Genomic DNA, 14,990 nt, shown 5'->3' on the forward strand with positions numbered 1-14,990 from the left:
CAGTGTTTCCTATAATTAACAATCGAGCATGATTTGAAGGAAAAAAAAACAAAAAACTAAAAACATGAATTCAGTCGGGCCCCCGCTGCACAGTCAAATGGTTTGCTATGAATTATTAACCAGCCAGGCTATCGATAAGTGTCAGGTATTCCCAAACAAGGATGCATCATACCATTTCTTTTTTAATACTGCTTTGGATCCCGGTATGAGCTACTACATCCTTGCTCAAAACATTAATCACAGAGCGGCAGAAAAGCTGTAAAAGCAGAATAAGACGGAGACACGCACAACATCTAAACTGCTTTATGTTCTGACCTATTGTGAGATATCAGTGCAGTAGAAAAGCGGGACGGGGAGTGGAATCTTTTTTCTTTTTTTTTTTTTACTGTTTCATTTCTGTATGAACCGATTTTTTGCTGCGCAATATCAGTAGCAATACTATTTACTACCATTCTCCAGTCGCAAGAAAGTAGCAGAAAAGATTTTACTCTACAATTTGCTATTGCATTTGTCAACCTTATTAACTGTAACTGTATTCATTAAGGATCTAAAAAATGTATCTATCTATCTATCTACCCAAGGCAGTGCCACCAGCCTCCCTTCCACGCCATTATCCCTACTGCTCCTTTAATTAATGCTCCGAGCTGGGTAAAAAAGAAAAATGGAGACTACGTCAGCACGACATAGTCCACCATACGGTTAATGGGTTGGTTGGGGAAAACAGTGATCACTGATCCAGTGAGCAGTGGCTCTGCAGGGAGCCTGATAACCATACCTGGGAACTTAAGGGCTCAGGTACCTACCCTTGCGAGACGCGGCCAGGACTGCCCACTAAGGTGTTCCAAAGAAACGTAATTGCAGCCCATTCTTCCTTATGTAAGACTCAGATCCTAATCAGGCCTTGATCTTGTCTTGAATTCAGTGTAATGCCTATCCCATACATGTATAAATTCCCTTACTGTATTACCCTCAATCAGTTCTGATGGCGGACTGTTGCATTTATCTACTGCTCTCTCGGTAAAGTAATTGTTGTTACTGGAATCACGTATCACTGAACTTAATAAACAAATATCTTTCTAAGCACATAACTACATCTACATTAAGCAGATGCTGAAGGACCTTACTGAGCTATAAGCCACCTACCAGCGCATGGCAGTAAGCGTGACGCAGATTTTCTTTGTGTTCCATCATTATATAAGTTAAAAAAGAACCGTAGGAAAGCCATCAAGTCCTTAGCTTTATATAAAAATAAATCCTGCATTTTTTTGAAGAGGTAACTGCTTAATGTTTTTCACATTGGACCTTGAATCTCAAACAACAACAGGTTGCATAATGTATAGCACTCAATGAGGTATGTGTATTTAGATTTAATGATCAAACATTAAAGCACATATTAACAAAATATTCAGAGAATTCTGTGGTTTCTATAGTAATTATGTGAAATGGCTCAGGTTAAAAGCTCTGCAAGAAGAAGCCTTTTGAAGGCATTGATCTACCTTTCAGAAATCTTTCTTTTTTATTACAATAACAGTAAAATCAAGCATAATCACTTCCAACTTACATGGGGAACAACTCTTATGCTGTGAAGTTTTACACAATGAATTAAATCATTCCTAAACCATTTAAAGTGTCTTTGTAATAGGAAAATCTTTTTGAGGTGTTCTACTTACTCTATGAGTCGCAGGTCTCATTGACTTGCCTTTCACACGGCATGTTTAAGAAACAATTAGGTTATGGACTAAAGCCTCTTTCGAGTTGGAAAGCTCAAACACGGGCTAATCACCGTAAAAGCTTAACACTTAAAAGGTATTTTACATACTTCGTTTTCAACAACCTAGAGTTGATTTCATTGAATTGTGTTTATTCTGGTGGCACATTTGGTTAATTAGGAGTAGAACACATGCAAATATTATATAATCCCAATGGGGCATGTAGACAATGTAGATGGCTTGCCTGGTGTCACCTGCTTCCACTAATTTATGTTCTAATTGACTAGGGATACCAAACTTCTGACCCCTATCCTCACTTTTATCTAGTGAACTATGAGCCTACCTCACCAATAATCAACTAAAGTTGACAGAGGGTGCTCAATTTAATCCCTTCCCTCATAACATTGCACACTTAATTAAAATAGTATATATATATATGTTATAGCCCTTACATACTCCCCATACTTCTTAATAGCCAGGTAGGTATAGACTTGGTATATCCCCATCACTGATCCAATGAGAGCTAGAATGTCCAGGAGTGAAAAGCACTGCTAACCCTTCTCCTACATCCTATGCTTCCAAAAGTTGAACGTGATTGGATCAAAAAAGTAATTTTACACTTATATCTACTTCTCTGTCGTTGACTTTTAGTCCACGTCTTACGAGGCCGCTTTGGAAAAAAATCACCAGTTATTATACCTCAAGGACATTAGTTATTCATGGGCTTCTCTGACACACAGTGTTGGGAAAGGCTGGGGAACGTATATGAAAATGATAGGGTCCTATGGAACCACTTTTTAATTGTGTTAGGAGATGCAATTTAAAAACACCAGCTAAGTTGTAGTATAATTAACTGGTAGAATTATTCTTTCTCTCGCGCTCTTTAGAAATCAGAATTACTTTTTCTGTTGAAAAGAAACGTGTGTATGAAATGTATGTATGCAGAATGTATTTGCTGTACTGAGTACTATCATCTTATCAAATTAGAATACATAGCAAAGAAGTGGAACCCTAGACTCTGGCAGTACAAGAAAATACTTTCGACTAAATTAGTATCAACTACTCCGTACATAGGCTAATAATTTAAGATTTGAAATGTTTATTGAAAATTGGTTATCAAAGTAAAGACGGCAACTAAATATAATGATTTCACAGACTTTTATGAGAATTTACCTTAACATAAAACAGCAAGGTGGACATTTTTTTTTATCTTGGATACTGCATTATCTGAGTATTTGTAATGATAGAGTGTCAGGAGTGTCTTGAAATGTACCAGTAAGACTTTTGTTTACTGCATTTTCATGCAGCCTTTAACTTGATTTGCAGTTATATACAGATTGAATGACGTTCATAGATGAGTGTAGATAAAATACATGTAAGCCTTTATGTTACTTGATTGCGTTTCAACAACAAAAAAATCTGCATGCTTGAGTTATAGCTGTTTCAGAAATCAGATTTTTTTCCCCAGGAAATATTGTGTTTCAAATTATTTGAACCGGACACTAGCAGGCAAGCGGATGATTTAATAAGGGCTGTATAATAATAGTAGTTCATAAACCTAGACTTGATAAGCACATAAATAAATACTGAGTCCTAAATTTAAATGACCTCTTGAACTCTCCATAACATGCGTTTCATAGACACAATAACAAATTTATTAGCCTATACAGTCCCTCGTATTTTCTTTTTTTATTGCCAAGTTTTTCACTGCACCACATTGTCATTTGTCTCTATCTGCAAACTGCAGGCACCAGCATCCCAGCGTCATAATTATTTATAATTATCAAATCCGGTTCCCGCTAGGCTCAAAATACATGTGAAGTTGCAAATAAAAAACTCAGACGGTTAAACCGGGAAGGGGTCTGCACATTCTGCAAAATAATATTCTCTTAGGGGCTGAATGCATTGTCGCCTATACCGTCACTCGGTTTATAATAATGGAGGCTGGTAAAGTGCTAATTGGTCTCTAGAAAGTGAACTTACTTTGTAGCGAGTAGTTAAGCAATCAAACAGTTAAAACAGGACCCTGTTTACATAGGTTTTTAACATAAAAAAAATAACGAGACTTCACTTGGACGTTGCAGCGCTGGACTCCTTAAGAGGAAATCTTGAATCGTAATCATGTCTCCATAAGTTTAGGCTAGAAAACTTAAAATGTCCAGTGCTCTGAATCTTTTTGTTTTCGCAACCAAATGTAATTCTATTTATTTAGTTAACATTTTCCAGCTGGCTTGGTGCTTTGCGTTGAATTGATTCAAATGTTCAAGTGAATTATATCCAGCTTCTAAAATGCAGAGTACACGTTGTTATATTTGATAAGGCTTAATGTTGATTTCAAATCCGACCAGCCAAGCGTGGCTGCTGCTGCTGATGGAAGATCAATTTTCAGGCATGGTTTCATTTTATCATCTATGCAGACCATGGCCATCAAGTCCAGATCCCTATCTTTTATACTTATCTTCTTCCTTTCTTCAACCAGATGGCTGCCCTGATCTATGCAATGGCAATGGGAGATGCACACTCGGTCAGAACAGCTGGCAGTGTATCTGCCAGACCGGCTGGAGAGGGTCCGGATGCAATGTTGCCATGGAAACATCTTGTGCTGATAACAAGGATAATGAGGGAGGTGAGTGAAAGTCTTCCATTTCCAAATCCCTAAAGAGCAGAAGGTTATATGTAAACCTTAGTTGGCGATGGATTTACAGACACATTTCTGCTCCGTTTTACGAACATATTGATTGCCCAAATAAGTATACAGGTAAAAAAGCTAAATTGCTGTTTAAAGTTAGAGTATTGATCAATACATTTCATAGTGTGCGTTGCATTCATTTGGTTTCTTGTCTGCAGATTGATGGTTTATACTAGCTTGGTCAGACCAGGCCTAAGGCAAGGGGGCGGCAGCCACTTCTGCCGGTAAACCGAGGGCAGATCGGCTGACTTAGCATGTTATTGAGAAACAAATTGCTGATTCCTGCTAACAAGCAGGGATCGGTGCTTAAGATGTCACAGATGTACTCCATTCTTAAAAATAACCTTCCCTCATAAGAAATGACATTCAAAAAAAGCAAAATGAAACATAAAAGGGATCGTGATGGGAGTTGCAGCCCTCAAAAGTATATTTTTTTTACCTAGATTTTTAAATTAATCCCTTCTTATGTGTGCCTACGCTACAACATTGTTTACTTTCACCTACGTAGGCTCGTGTGCAATCTGCACCTTAAGAGGTGATAGAAAATTCTATAATTTAACTTTTTTTACTACTTTTTTACATGGTTCGCCATGTATGGGGACTTGAAGGGGGGGGGGTGAATTTTATTTATATATACTAAGGCATGTTATGCCTTAAATTAGGTATCTATGAATATTTTTAATCTGTCCTGAAAAAGCTATGTAGGTTTCACCAGGTCAAACTGCTTATATGCCTGTCACCTAAATTTTAATATATCAAAACTACAAATATGGGTCCAACCTCCAACTTGTACCTTCAGAAAATAAAATAACATGACCCATCTGTAAAGAAAGCTAAGTCCAACAGCACCTGTAACATTTCATCAAACTTGGTGCACCATTGAGCAATGTGTTTTATATTATCCCGTAAATATGTCTTCAGGACAGTACCGGACATCCCTGGTCTATCAGGAATAAATGATGTGACTTTATCTCCTTGTCTGTTTGACAGTTAACGTGGGCTCCTTCACCTGCTGAGTATGTTATACTGTGCATAAAATACATGGTTGCCTTAGGTGCATTAGATGAAATGTAATTTCAGATCTCAGCTGTTATCAAATACAGAAAAAAAACTTTACCAAAAACACAATCTTTGTCAAGATTCAATCCATCCACACGTAGAGTTGTTTAATAAACCCTTCATGCATAATTTAAAAAAAAACTATGGTACTGTGATGGGCTTGTATCTCTAAACTTGTATATACAAATTGTCTTTTTTTTAAATGCAGAACAAGTCATTTTAGGACATTTTGTTCAAAAACTAATATTAAATTACAGAAAAAGGAAGCTTCCTTCAGGTCATAAAAAACACAGAAATGCCTTTCCACTATGTCGACATGCTAATACCATGAGTTATATGGTTTTTTTTTATAAAGCATTATATTGAAACTCCCTTTATAAAATGCTGGGGTAATTACCATAAAACCAGTTAATATACAGTTTTTGGGAGCACTGCGTTTTGTTAAACTATAAAGCAGGATTAGACAATAATAGATCAGCCAATATGATTAATTTCTCTAAATGAACTATGTGACATTTAAAGTATTCAGTCCCCACTGGCTCTTTGCTCAGCTATCTGAAACTCACTCTCCACGACTGTAACAAGATTGTCAGCAATAATAGTATTCCACTGGAATATCATTGGGGTCTCAAAGTGCTCCTCTCTTTTAAGGTACAGTAAGGTACACAAAAAATCACCATATACTCCCCATCTTATCATGTGTGCTGGCAAATTCTTACAATGACAATTTTAAAAGACGCTTTGGAGGAACCCGAGATTAAATACATTTGTTTTACAGCGTCTTGGACATAATACATTTCATGCATGTCATATTAGAAACAGAATTTGGGAGGTCATTAGAGCTGCTATAAATAAAAGCTTTCATTCCATTTCATATGTGATGATTACATTATAGGTGCAGTATATAGTAAAAATGTTTACCTACAGAAACCATGTTCACCTGCAGGCCCAAAAAGGCCAACTAATCCTCCGACATACCTTTATTTCCACCCATATGGCAGGTCCTGTCCGTTTCTATCTTGCAAGCGTGTAAGTGTGTAGCGCACGCACATCATTAATCAGCTAATGCCCTTAAAGTGCAAAGAACAATTCAATACCTTAATCCATCTCCTTGGAAGTGTTTAGTTGACCCATTTGATGGAACACATTTAATTGTTTTAAGGACATTATATATTTTTACTGTTTTGGTTTTGGTACTATGATGAGTTATTTTTAACAGCTAACGTTATGTGGTTTGTCCTGCCATCAACAATGAAAAGTTACAAACTATAAAGTTCCATCATAGAGTCTATGGTTATAATGACATAACCCAAGCCCTGACTGGCCATCTGGCACACCTGGGAAATACGTAGTGGGCCAGTGGCCAGTAGAGTCATATGCTTATTGATAATGGTGCTTCAGATGGGGTGTTGTAGTATGCTGGATAAGGACAGCCTCTTACATTGTGTAAGTGTAAAACATAATGTGAAGCAGCATGTGTTCAGCCGGCAGCTACCAGTGATCACACAGTTTAATTTGAAAAATAAAATCATTGGAATGAGTGTGGCTTTAAAATGTAGATGAAATCTTATTACACTCTTACATGCAAAAGCAGTTATAGTGCTTGACTTTGTTTATGTTACAAGCAAAAGAAGATCAGACGGACCATCTGCTTTAGATGCCAATGTGCCGTTGATATACAAACATTTTTTTCGAAAATTCAGCTCAACTAATCCATCTTATGTGCTGCCATTTGAAGCTGAAATTGCTACTCTATGCACTATGAATCAACAGATTGTGTTCAGGAAGAAGGAGAATCTGCTGTGTTCCCTCTTGTTCAAGAATTAACTCAACTGAGCATATTGTCCTAACTTTATTCCGATGAAGGGGAACTCTCTGAACTTCAAGGCAGCTTTTGCTTGGCTGGAGTTCATATTTATTTAGAGATAAATAAGTGTCCAAACAACAAACCAACCCTGAAATAAATGTTAGTTCAGTGGCTCTGAACTTTAATCTTAACTACAAAGTTTATTTAGTAATATATCAAAGGTACTCAGCAAAGGGCTGGGGAGGCCCAACAGGCCCCATGATGAATTTATACCATCTAATCACACAATGTAGTAAATATTTTGAAGGCTCAATTTTGCCCTTCTTAAGAAGAAGAGTTCTTGTTCCTTGCTAACAGGGACTTCAGAGTCACCCATAAAAAAGTATTTTACTCTTATTGCGCTCACTTAATGCCAACTTTTAAAGACTCTGCGCTGGTTCAATGGAAATATTTCAGGAGATATAGGGAGCTCTTAATTAATTGAAAAGGGCCCATGCATGTATGTCCAGCATATCCATACTGTTTAACTTGCGGGTTATATGTGCTGTGTATGAAGCAGGAAGAAAGGCTGAAGATAAATACACAAATGTTACTTTGAGGAATGTATGAGACTTAAAACCTCACCACGTCATCAAGAATTTGCTTCCACCTAATCATTTGTCATTAGAGCCACGTTGCTATTGGTTCTACTCTTTTCACTTAAACTTCAATATTATTAATGTCAAAGACAGCAATATATATAAATAAATAATTTTCTTCAAATTGATATGTATAAGAATAGGGAGTAATCCAATGTCTTTTAAAAAAAAACAAAACTATAGTTTCATGTCTTTGAATGTTGTCAACTGGGACCAACTCAGCTGGCTGAGTAGGAGACTATAGAGGTCAAAGGGTTTTTTTTAATATAGAGGATATCCAGGAAGAAAATACAGGGAGAAATTATTCGATTGAAGAATTGCTGGTTCAGTCAAATGGAACTTTCTTTGTATTGTCTTAGTGGCAATTTGAAATGCACTTTGTAACAGTTATGGGTAAGATAGAGAATAATGGATAAGCAAGAGTGATGACCCATAAGTCCCAAAAGACAAGTCTAAAAGCCCTATGAGACCATCACTCAAACACCAAAGGTGTACAAAGAATTCTTCGGCATAAAGTTGCCTGAAGGTATATTTTATTATTTATAATTGCTGATCTCTCAAGGACAGGTTTCAGATTTTTTTGAAAGAGGATATTTTTTCAAGTTCCAAGTACAAGGCAAATAATATCCATGACTGCTTACGTGCACGTTGTCATTGTATTTAAATGGATATTTACGTCCCCCTTTTTATATTTCAATGCATATTGAAGTCCATTTATGTTCCATTTCCCACCTTCTGCTTGCCTCTGCTGAAAGCAAGAAGCATACTCAAGTACATTTTCTGCAACTAGGTTGTAGATTAGCTCACATCGAATTGAATGGAACTAGCATGTATGGTGAAACATATACAGGGAGTGTACTTAAGTATGCTTCCAGATTTACTGTGTAAACAAAGTGACAGTACCCAGGGGGAGTGCTACCAGACCATTGTGGGGCCATCTGCACAAACACAGATACTTACATGGCAAAGTACAATTATTCTTCAACTTTAGGTTCCAACACAAGTATCTGCTAATTTGCATGGATATTAATATGCATTTTAACATGGTTTTATTGTCACTAACTAATGTAGTAGGTTGTAATAACTAGGCTTTCACCCTAGACAGTCGAATCTTAAAGCACTGCCAATGTGTATGTAATTAATTTTAAACACAATCAGAGACTAAAATGACTTTGATTATTGTATAAGAAGCAGTGTTTACTTCTTGTATTACTGTTTTAAGGGGTTTATTTGTGTCATACATAATTCAGCTTTCTGATTTATCCTGACTTTCTGATCAATGGCTAGTTGGAAAAACGTGCTTATCAATAGATGCTAACAAGAAACTGACCATTTTTAACTTGGTCTACCTTGTTTGCTTAGTATGTAGGAAGATTGTCGATTTACATTTATATTTACTCGTTATGATATCCTGCCTATTTATGAAATACCAGAATTATTTTAAAGCCATCGACTGAGGGTGAAGTCCTGTTTAAGAACCAGAGCCACAGCGGACCTCCAGGTCTTCATCTTGGTGATATAACGTCTCACAGCTATAGCTCTTATAGTGTCTTCTTTCTGCATGAGCTGGAGTGTGTTCAGGATTTGTAGACAAGCATAACTGAGTGGGGAAAAGTGAGAGATGGAGTAAGCAAAGCCCAAACAAACAGCACTCTTCATCTCTGAGTGCCAGCTACATAGAAGATATGTCCTATGCAAAGTGGGCTCTGGTGGCCAGCTATAGCCATGTATCCTTGGTAGCAGCACTCTCTGCTCTCTAGCATTTAATTCTAATCACTCCTTTTCCCTAGGAACTTGTGACTAAAATAAGTTAGTTAGAATTTACATTTTTTTTTTCTGAAAAAGTAAAAAAAAAAAAAATTATTAGATATCACACTTAAAAAAAACCAAACAGAAATGACTGTATTGTTTATAGAAAAACAGAGAATGATACCTTTAGTCAATTATCTTGCACCATGATGGGGTTTTTTTTCTTCTTTTACAAAAATAAAAATGATGAAATGGATTTATAGAACCATTCAGGGTCGCTCCTAGGTCCTGACCTCTTCACAAGCTTAAACATTCCAATTTTCAGAGAATTGGAAGAAGAAAACCGAAAGTAGATATCTCCAAAAATAAGCATATAGACAAGCCGTGCGCCAATCGTGCCAAGAATTCTGCGATTTTGTACTGCAAAAGCTCTGTGACATTTAAGATAATACACATTTTTCACAGTACAAAAGCAAATCGTCATTTAGTTTTCTCAACAAGCTTTGACGCAGTAGGAGAGTTTTAAATTCAAAGCTGACAATTTTTTTTTTTATCAGGTTTGAAATATAAAGACACGCAGTCTTTAGGGACTGCTTGTCTTTGTACATGGTCAAGGCCCTGAAAACCATCTTTACAGATTTAAAGTAATTAGAATATATTGCCAATAGTTTTGTTGACAACTTTTCTTAAGATGCTTGTTCGTCAACATTTGTCTTTTTTTTTTTTTGTCACTGAATATTTATTGAGATCAGACATAAAAGAGAACATAGATAATATCTAATATGGAGAAACAAACAAAAAAAAAAGAAAAAGAAAATAAATAAATGCGTATTATAATCGGACATCGCAGTAAATATACCGCAGTACATTGTGTAAAGACAAAAACCGTAATCAGCACATCGGTATAATGTACATACAATATGCCATAAAGATCTCAGTTTTTTTTTTTATAACCGGGAAGGGGGAGGGACAGGAAAAAAAAAAATAGGGGGGGGGATAGAAAGAAGTAGGAGGGAGAGAAGAAGCCGAGAGTCAATCAGGTTGCTAGAGTCGCCTTCCGATACTAAATGGTCCGCAAATCTTTCAGGATAAAACCGCTAGGCATAGGACAGAATGTAGCAGTATAGTACTCATCCCAGGCAGCCCAGAACATTTGTCTTTTTTTTTTGGAACACCTCAAAGGATATCTGCACTAGTATTGAATGAAGTCATTTTTTTGTGTGCAAAATCTGGGTTAATACGGCGATTTGTGCATATATTATAGAGAGAATTGTGGTTAATTGAGGGGAAGCCTTTTGTGCCATCTATCTTAACAATTACTCTGGCATTTTAACGGTATTAAAGAAGAATTAGAATGATAAATATGCAGAAAACAGTCACCCCACCCAACGCACAACAAATGCACCTACATCAATCATAAAAATACAGCAGTAAAAATAAACACTATTTGCATAACTGTTTTGTATAATCTTTACTTTGAATATGGACTTAGTTGAACAAGCCGTTAAATCAGTAGCAGTCAATAGTTTAGTAGGAGTTCTTTTTGCAATAAGATTTAAAAAAAAATAAAAAATATTATTGGTTATTGTTTTATATAGCGATATCATATTCCATAGCGCTGTACAATGGGTAAACAAGACATAACAAGTAATATATAACATAACAATTTGAATTACAGAAACAAGGGCCCTGCCATCAAAGGAGCTTACAATCTGGAGTTTTTTAGGGTATATTATACAAGAGGTAAGACTGCCACTGTTGGGTGATGGACCAGCCACACCAGTGTAAGTATTGCAGGGTAGGGACTAGGAAAGGTGAGCTAGAAGATATATATGGGAGGGAGGATGTTAACGCGTAAGTTCATAGGCGTCTTTAAAGAAGTGGATCTTGAGGGATTTTTAAAGGACTGAAGGCAGGAGAAAAAGCGGATGAGCTGGGGAGAGAGCATTTCAGAGGTTAGTAAAGCAATGGTAGAGGAAGTTAAGTTTGGCAGCAGTGTCATTGGTGGATTTTAGAGGGGCAAGATGAGTATGAGGAAGACCAGCTTAGGGTTACAATAATTAAGGCGGGAGATAATGAGGGCATAGATTTTTATTTTGTCACAGGTTTTGCCAACAGAATAATTCTCTGTAGTTTTGATTTAGTCCAGTCGGAAGATTAGGCATTAAGGTTCCAGGCCTCCTTATTCACAAAGTCCCCTCCTACTTTAAAAACATAAATAAAAGGGCTTTTCAGAAAAGAAAAAAGCAGAAAATAGCGTGAGATGAGAAGTAACAATAAAACATTAAGTGGTCAGAAATTAGTAAGTAGTTGCATATAAGTGGGCACCATTAAGCCCTACCCCATCACCTTCCTTTAAAAAAATGTAATTCTATTCGCATACCTATTCTGCTTTATGGAAATCCTGCCCTGCCTCTAATGGATTACCTTGAACAAGTGAAGCTATGACACTTTATGGTTATTTAAATAGTAATACATTCCTATACATCATACTAACTGTAAAAAGGAAAACTTTTACTCTTATTATTATTATGTTTTATTTATATAGTTCCAACAATTTACTCGGTACTTCTTACAATACATATATTTGAGTGGTATGACAGACTAAGACAAACCGATACATAAGGTAAAGAGAGCACTGCTCGCAAGCTTACCTCTAACTCATTGTAATCCTATTTCTCAAAAACAGGTTCTAGACACAAACCTTATTGTGCTATAAGGTTTGAGACGAGCAAAATAACACTTGAATAGCAAAAGAGCCAAAGGCAAATTTCACAATTATTTTTACAACCCGAAGGAGCGTTTATTTTTAGTAAAGATACCAAAGTATATGGTACATTGATGTAATAGAAATTAGTACATTACATTGCCACACAACAATTTATATCTTTATGTGGCTAAAATATTACATTTAATTGTGTTGACCGGTTAAATCTATATATATGTGGTGAGTCAGCAGCTCTTGACAGCAATTCATTATTCTATTACTTACTTCATGTATCCAGAAATAGCCTATTCTTTTGGTTGAAAACAGCCAAGAATGAAGGATCACTAGAGAATGGATTGACATGTGGGCTACCTGCTGGAGGGAAGCCTAGAGCCTGCAGTTGTACCTAATTGCACACTTTGAGATGACAATATTAACCCTTCATCAGTACAAATACAGGATCAGCTAAGATCACCATACAATATTTCTAACATTTATTGAGCGGTAGCTGGGGCTACTCCACCACAGAGAATGTGGATCAGTTATGTGTATTAGTTTTGCCATTTGTAATTACTAGACATGTGCAAATGGGCCAAGAACAATTTGAACACATTTTTTGGTTCGTATCCTGCCCGTTTGTTTTGGAGGAAAATCAGCGGGGCATTTTAGATTTGGAAACCAAATTCATTAACCAACATCCTCATTTACTCTAACTTACTCTCACTCACTCTCTCATTTTGTTCCGGTGATGTTCTCCACTGATCCTCCAATCGGGGGAGAGGACATCACCAGAAGGTCTGCCATTTTGGCAGAAGTTCACATGAGGTTATTTTAGGGCAAAATGATGGAGCTTCCGGTCACATCCTCTTCTGTAATCCTCCAATTGGCGGTGAGGACGTCGCCGGAAACTCCACCATTTTGGTGGAAGTTCACACAGGGTTATCGTAGGGCAAAATGGCAGAGCTTCCGGTGATGTCCTCTACCCCATCCCTCCAGTCGAGTGAGAGGATGTCACCAGAAGTTTGGCGGAAGGTCACCAGGAGGTCATAAGAGCGGAGATGCAGATGAAGAATGAAGAGAGAAGATGAAGAACCATAAGATGCAAGGCACGGAAGCGGTCTGCAGAGAAGGCAGGTAGACAACAGTAAGAGAGGGGGAGTGAAAGAGGCTACTGATTTTGGATGAAACTTTGGAGCTTTTTGCTTTGCGTTTGTCTGGTTCGTAGGGGGTCCGGTCTTGTTTTTTGATGATTTGTATGAATTTATGAAATCAGCAAATTTTGTTACATTTGCAAATCATTCTGGTATCTATCATAGCTTTCCAAGATCCCAATTCCCAAATATATTTGACTAGGCCTTTTCTTTCTTTTTTTTGCCTAGAAGAATAGTTTGTACAAGTTTACCTCTTTCTTTTCTGAAACTGAGGAAGAGAGACATAAAGTCCCAAAATCTTTTGAGACCTTATATTTTCTACCTGACCTACAAAGGTATACATTGACTAAAAACCAAACACACCAAACCATTTTGGCCAAACACACACCCATACCATTTTAAATCCCAATACACTCGTTTTCTTATAGTTTTTTTCCAGAGATGATACAAATATAACTAACAAAATATAAGTAACAATTTTCTAAAAAAAAATTGATATATATATATATTTATATATATATATATATATATATATATATATATATATATATATATATATATATAGAATAACAAGTTTTCTTACTTGATAAGTCTGAGGATGTGGAGGTAAAATATTATTCAGCCTAAAATACCTAAATCTTTTTCAAGTCTCAGAGTGAGTAATTTTGTGATAGAGGCTTCACATGTTCTGTCTCCAGAATCAGATGAATAGAAGTATCAGTAAATAATGTATATCTTTTTTTTTTCCCTTTCATTTTGCCTTGAGGCACCATAGAATAACCATGTGTTGCACCGAAAAGCATGGTCTCTTGATAATAATGGAAGTCTGTCCAGTGAGAGGAATCTCTCCAATTTCCATGTTATTCTGCAAAGCTTTACTTTGATGGTGGGGAGGTCTTAGAGCAAAAGCTTTGCAGTATACACACTAAGAATACTTCCTTGAAAGAGAAATGTGTTGCACCTTGATGTTTTCAAAGTTGTATAGAATACTAAGAATGTTTCTTTACATGACAAATGTTTCCCAGCTTAAGGCCACACAGAAACCATCGCCCAGGCACCATGAAAGAAAACTATTGTGAAAAAAACATGTCAATTCTTCTGTGTCTTTTGTCCATGTCACCTTTTTGCTTATAGTGGGTTTAGCAAACATTTGGATCCAATAGCGTTTCTCTTTCACTGATGAAACAGAAAACAAACAAAAATCCTAGATCCTCCAAACTGTTACGTAAACATTCCTGTTCCCCAAAAATGGTTTTCTTTCTTTTTTCTTTTCTTTTGATGCTTTCTCTTTGCAGAGCCTTCCACGTGTCCTGCTCTGGTCTCAGTTAGCTACCTTTTTACCTAGTCTGCCTCAGTAATAACACAGGTCGGTAAATGGGGCCAGTTCTCAGTGTCATTTTATAGGGGGCAATTCTTCACTAATACATTTTACTAGCCAATTGACTAGAAAATGTATCAAAAAATATATAAGACATTTTACA

General features: G+C 36.5%; 1 protein-coding gene across 9 annotated transcripts in view; it reads left to right on the forward strand.

The window, feature by feature from the left end:
• LOC149285889 (teneurin-2-like) overlaps window positions 1-14,990 on the forward strand; it is a 771,075-nt gene that overhangs the window by 693,109 nt on the left and 62,976 nt on the right. For all 9 annotated transcript variants that reach the window (XM_089494756.1, XM_089494755.1, XM_089494760.1 and 6 more), the window contains one exon: window positions 4,189-4,335. In XM_089494756.1, coding sequence (XP_089350882.1) covers window positions 4,189-4,335 — 147 coding nt within the window. The remainder of the gene's footprint in view (window positions 1-4,188; window positions 4,336-14,990) is intronic.

The sequence above is a fragment of the Sceloporus occidentalis genome, unplaced genomic scaffold, assembly GCF_023333645.1.
Source record: "Sceloporus occidentalis isolate IW3139 unplaced genomic scaffold, rSceOcc1.0.p SCAF_75, whole genome shotgun sequence".
In the NCBI taxonomy this organism is placed as follows: Eukaryota; Metazoa; Chordata; class Lepidosauria; order Squamata; family Phrynosomatidae; genus Sceloporus; species Sceloporus occidentalis.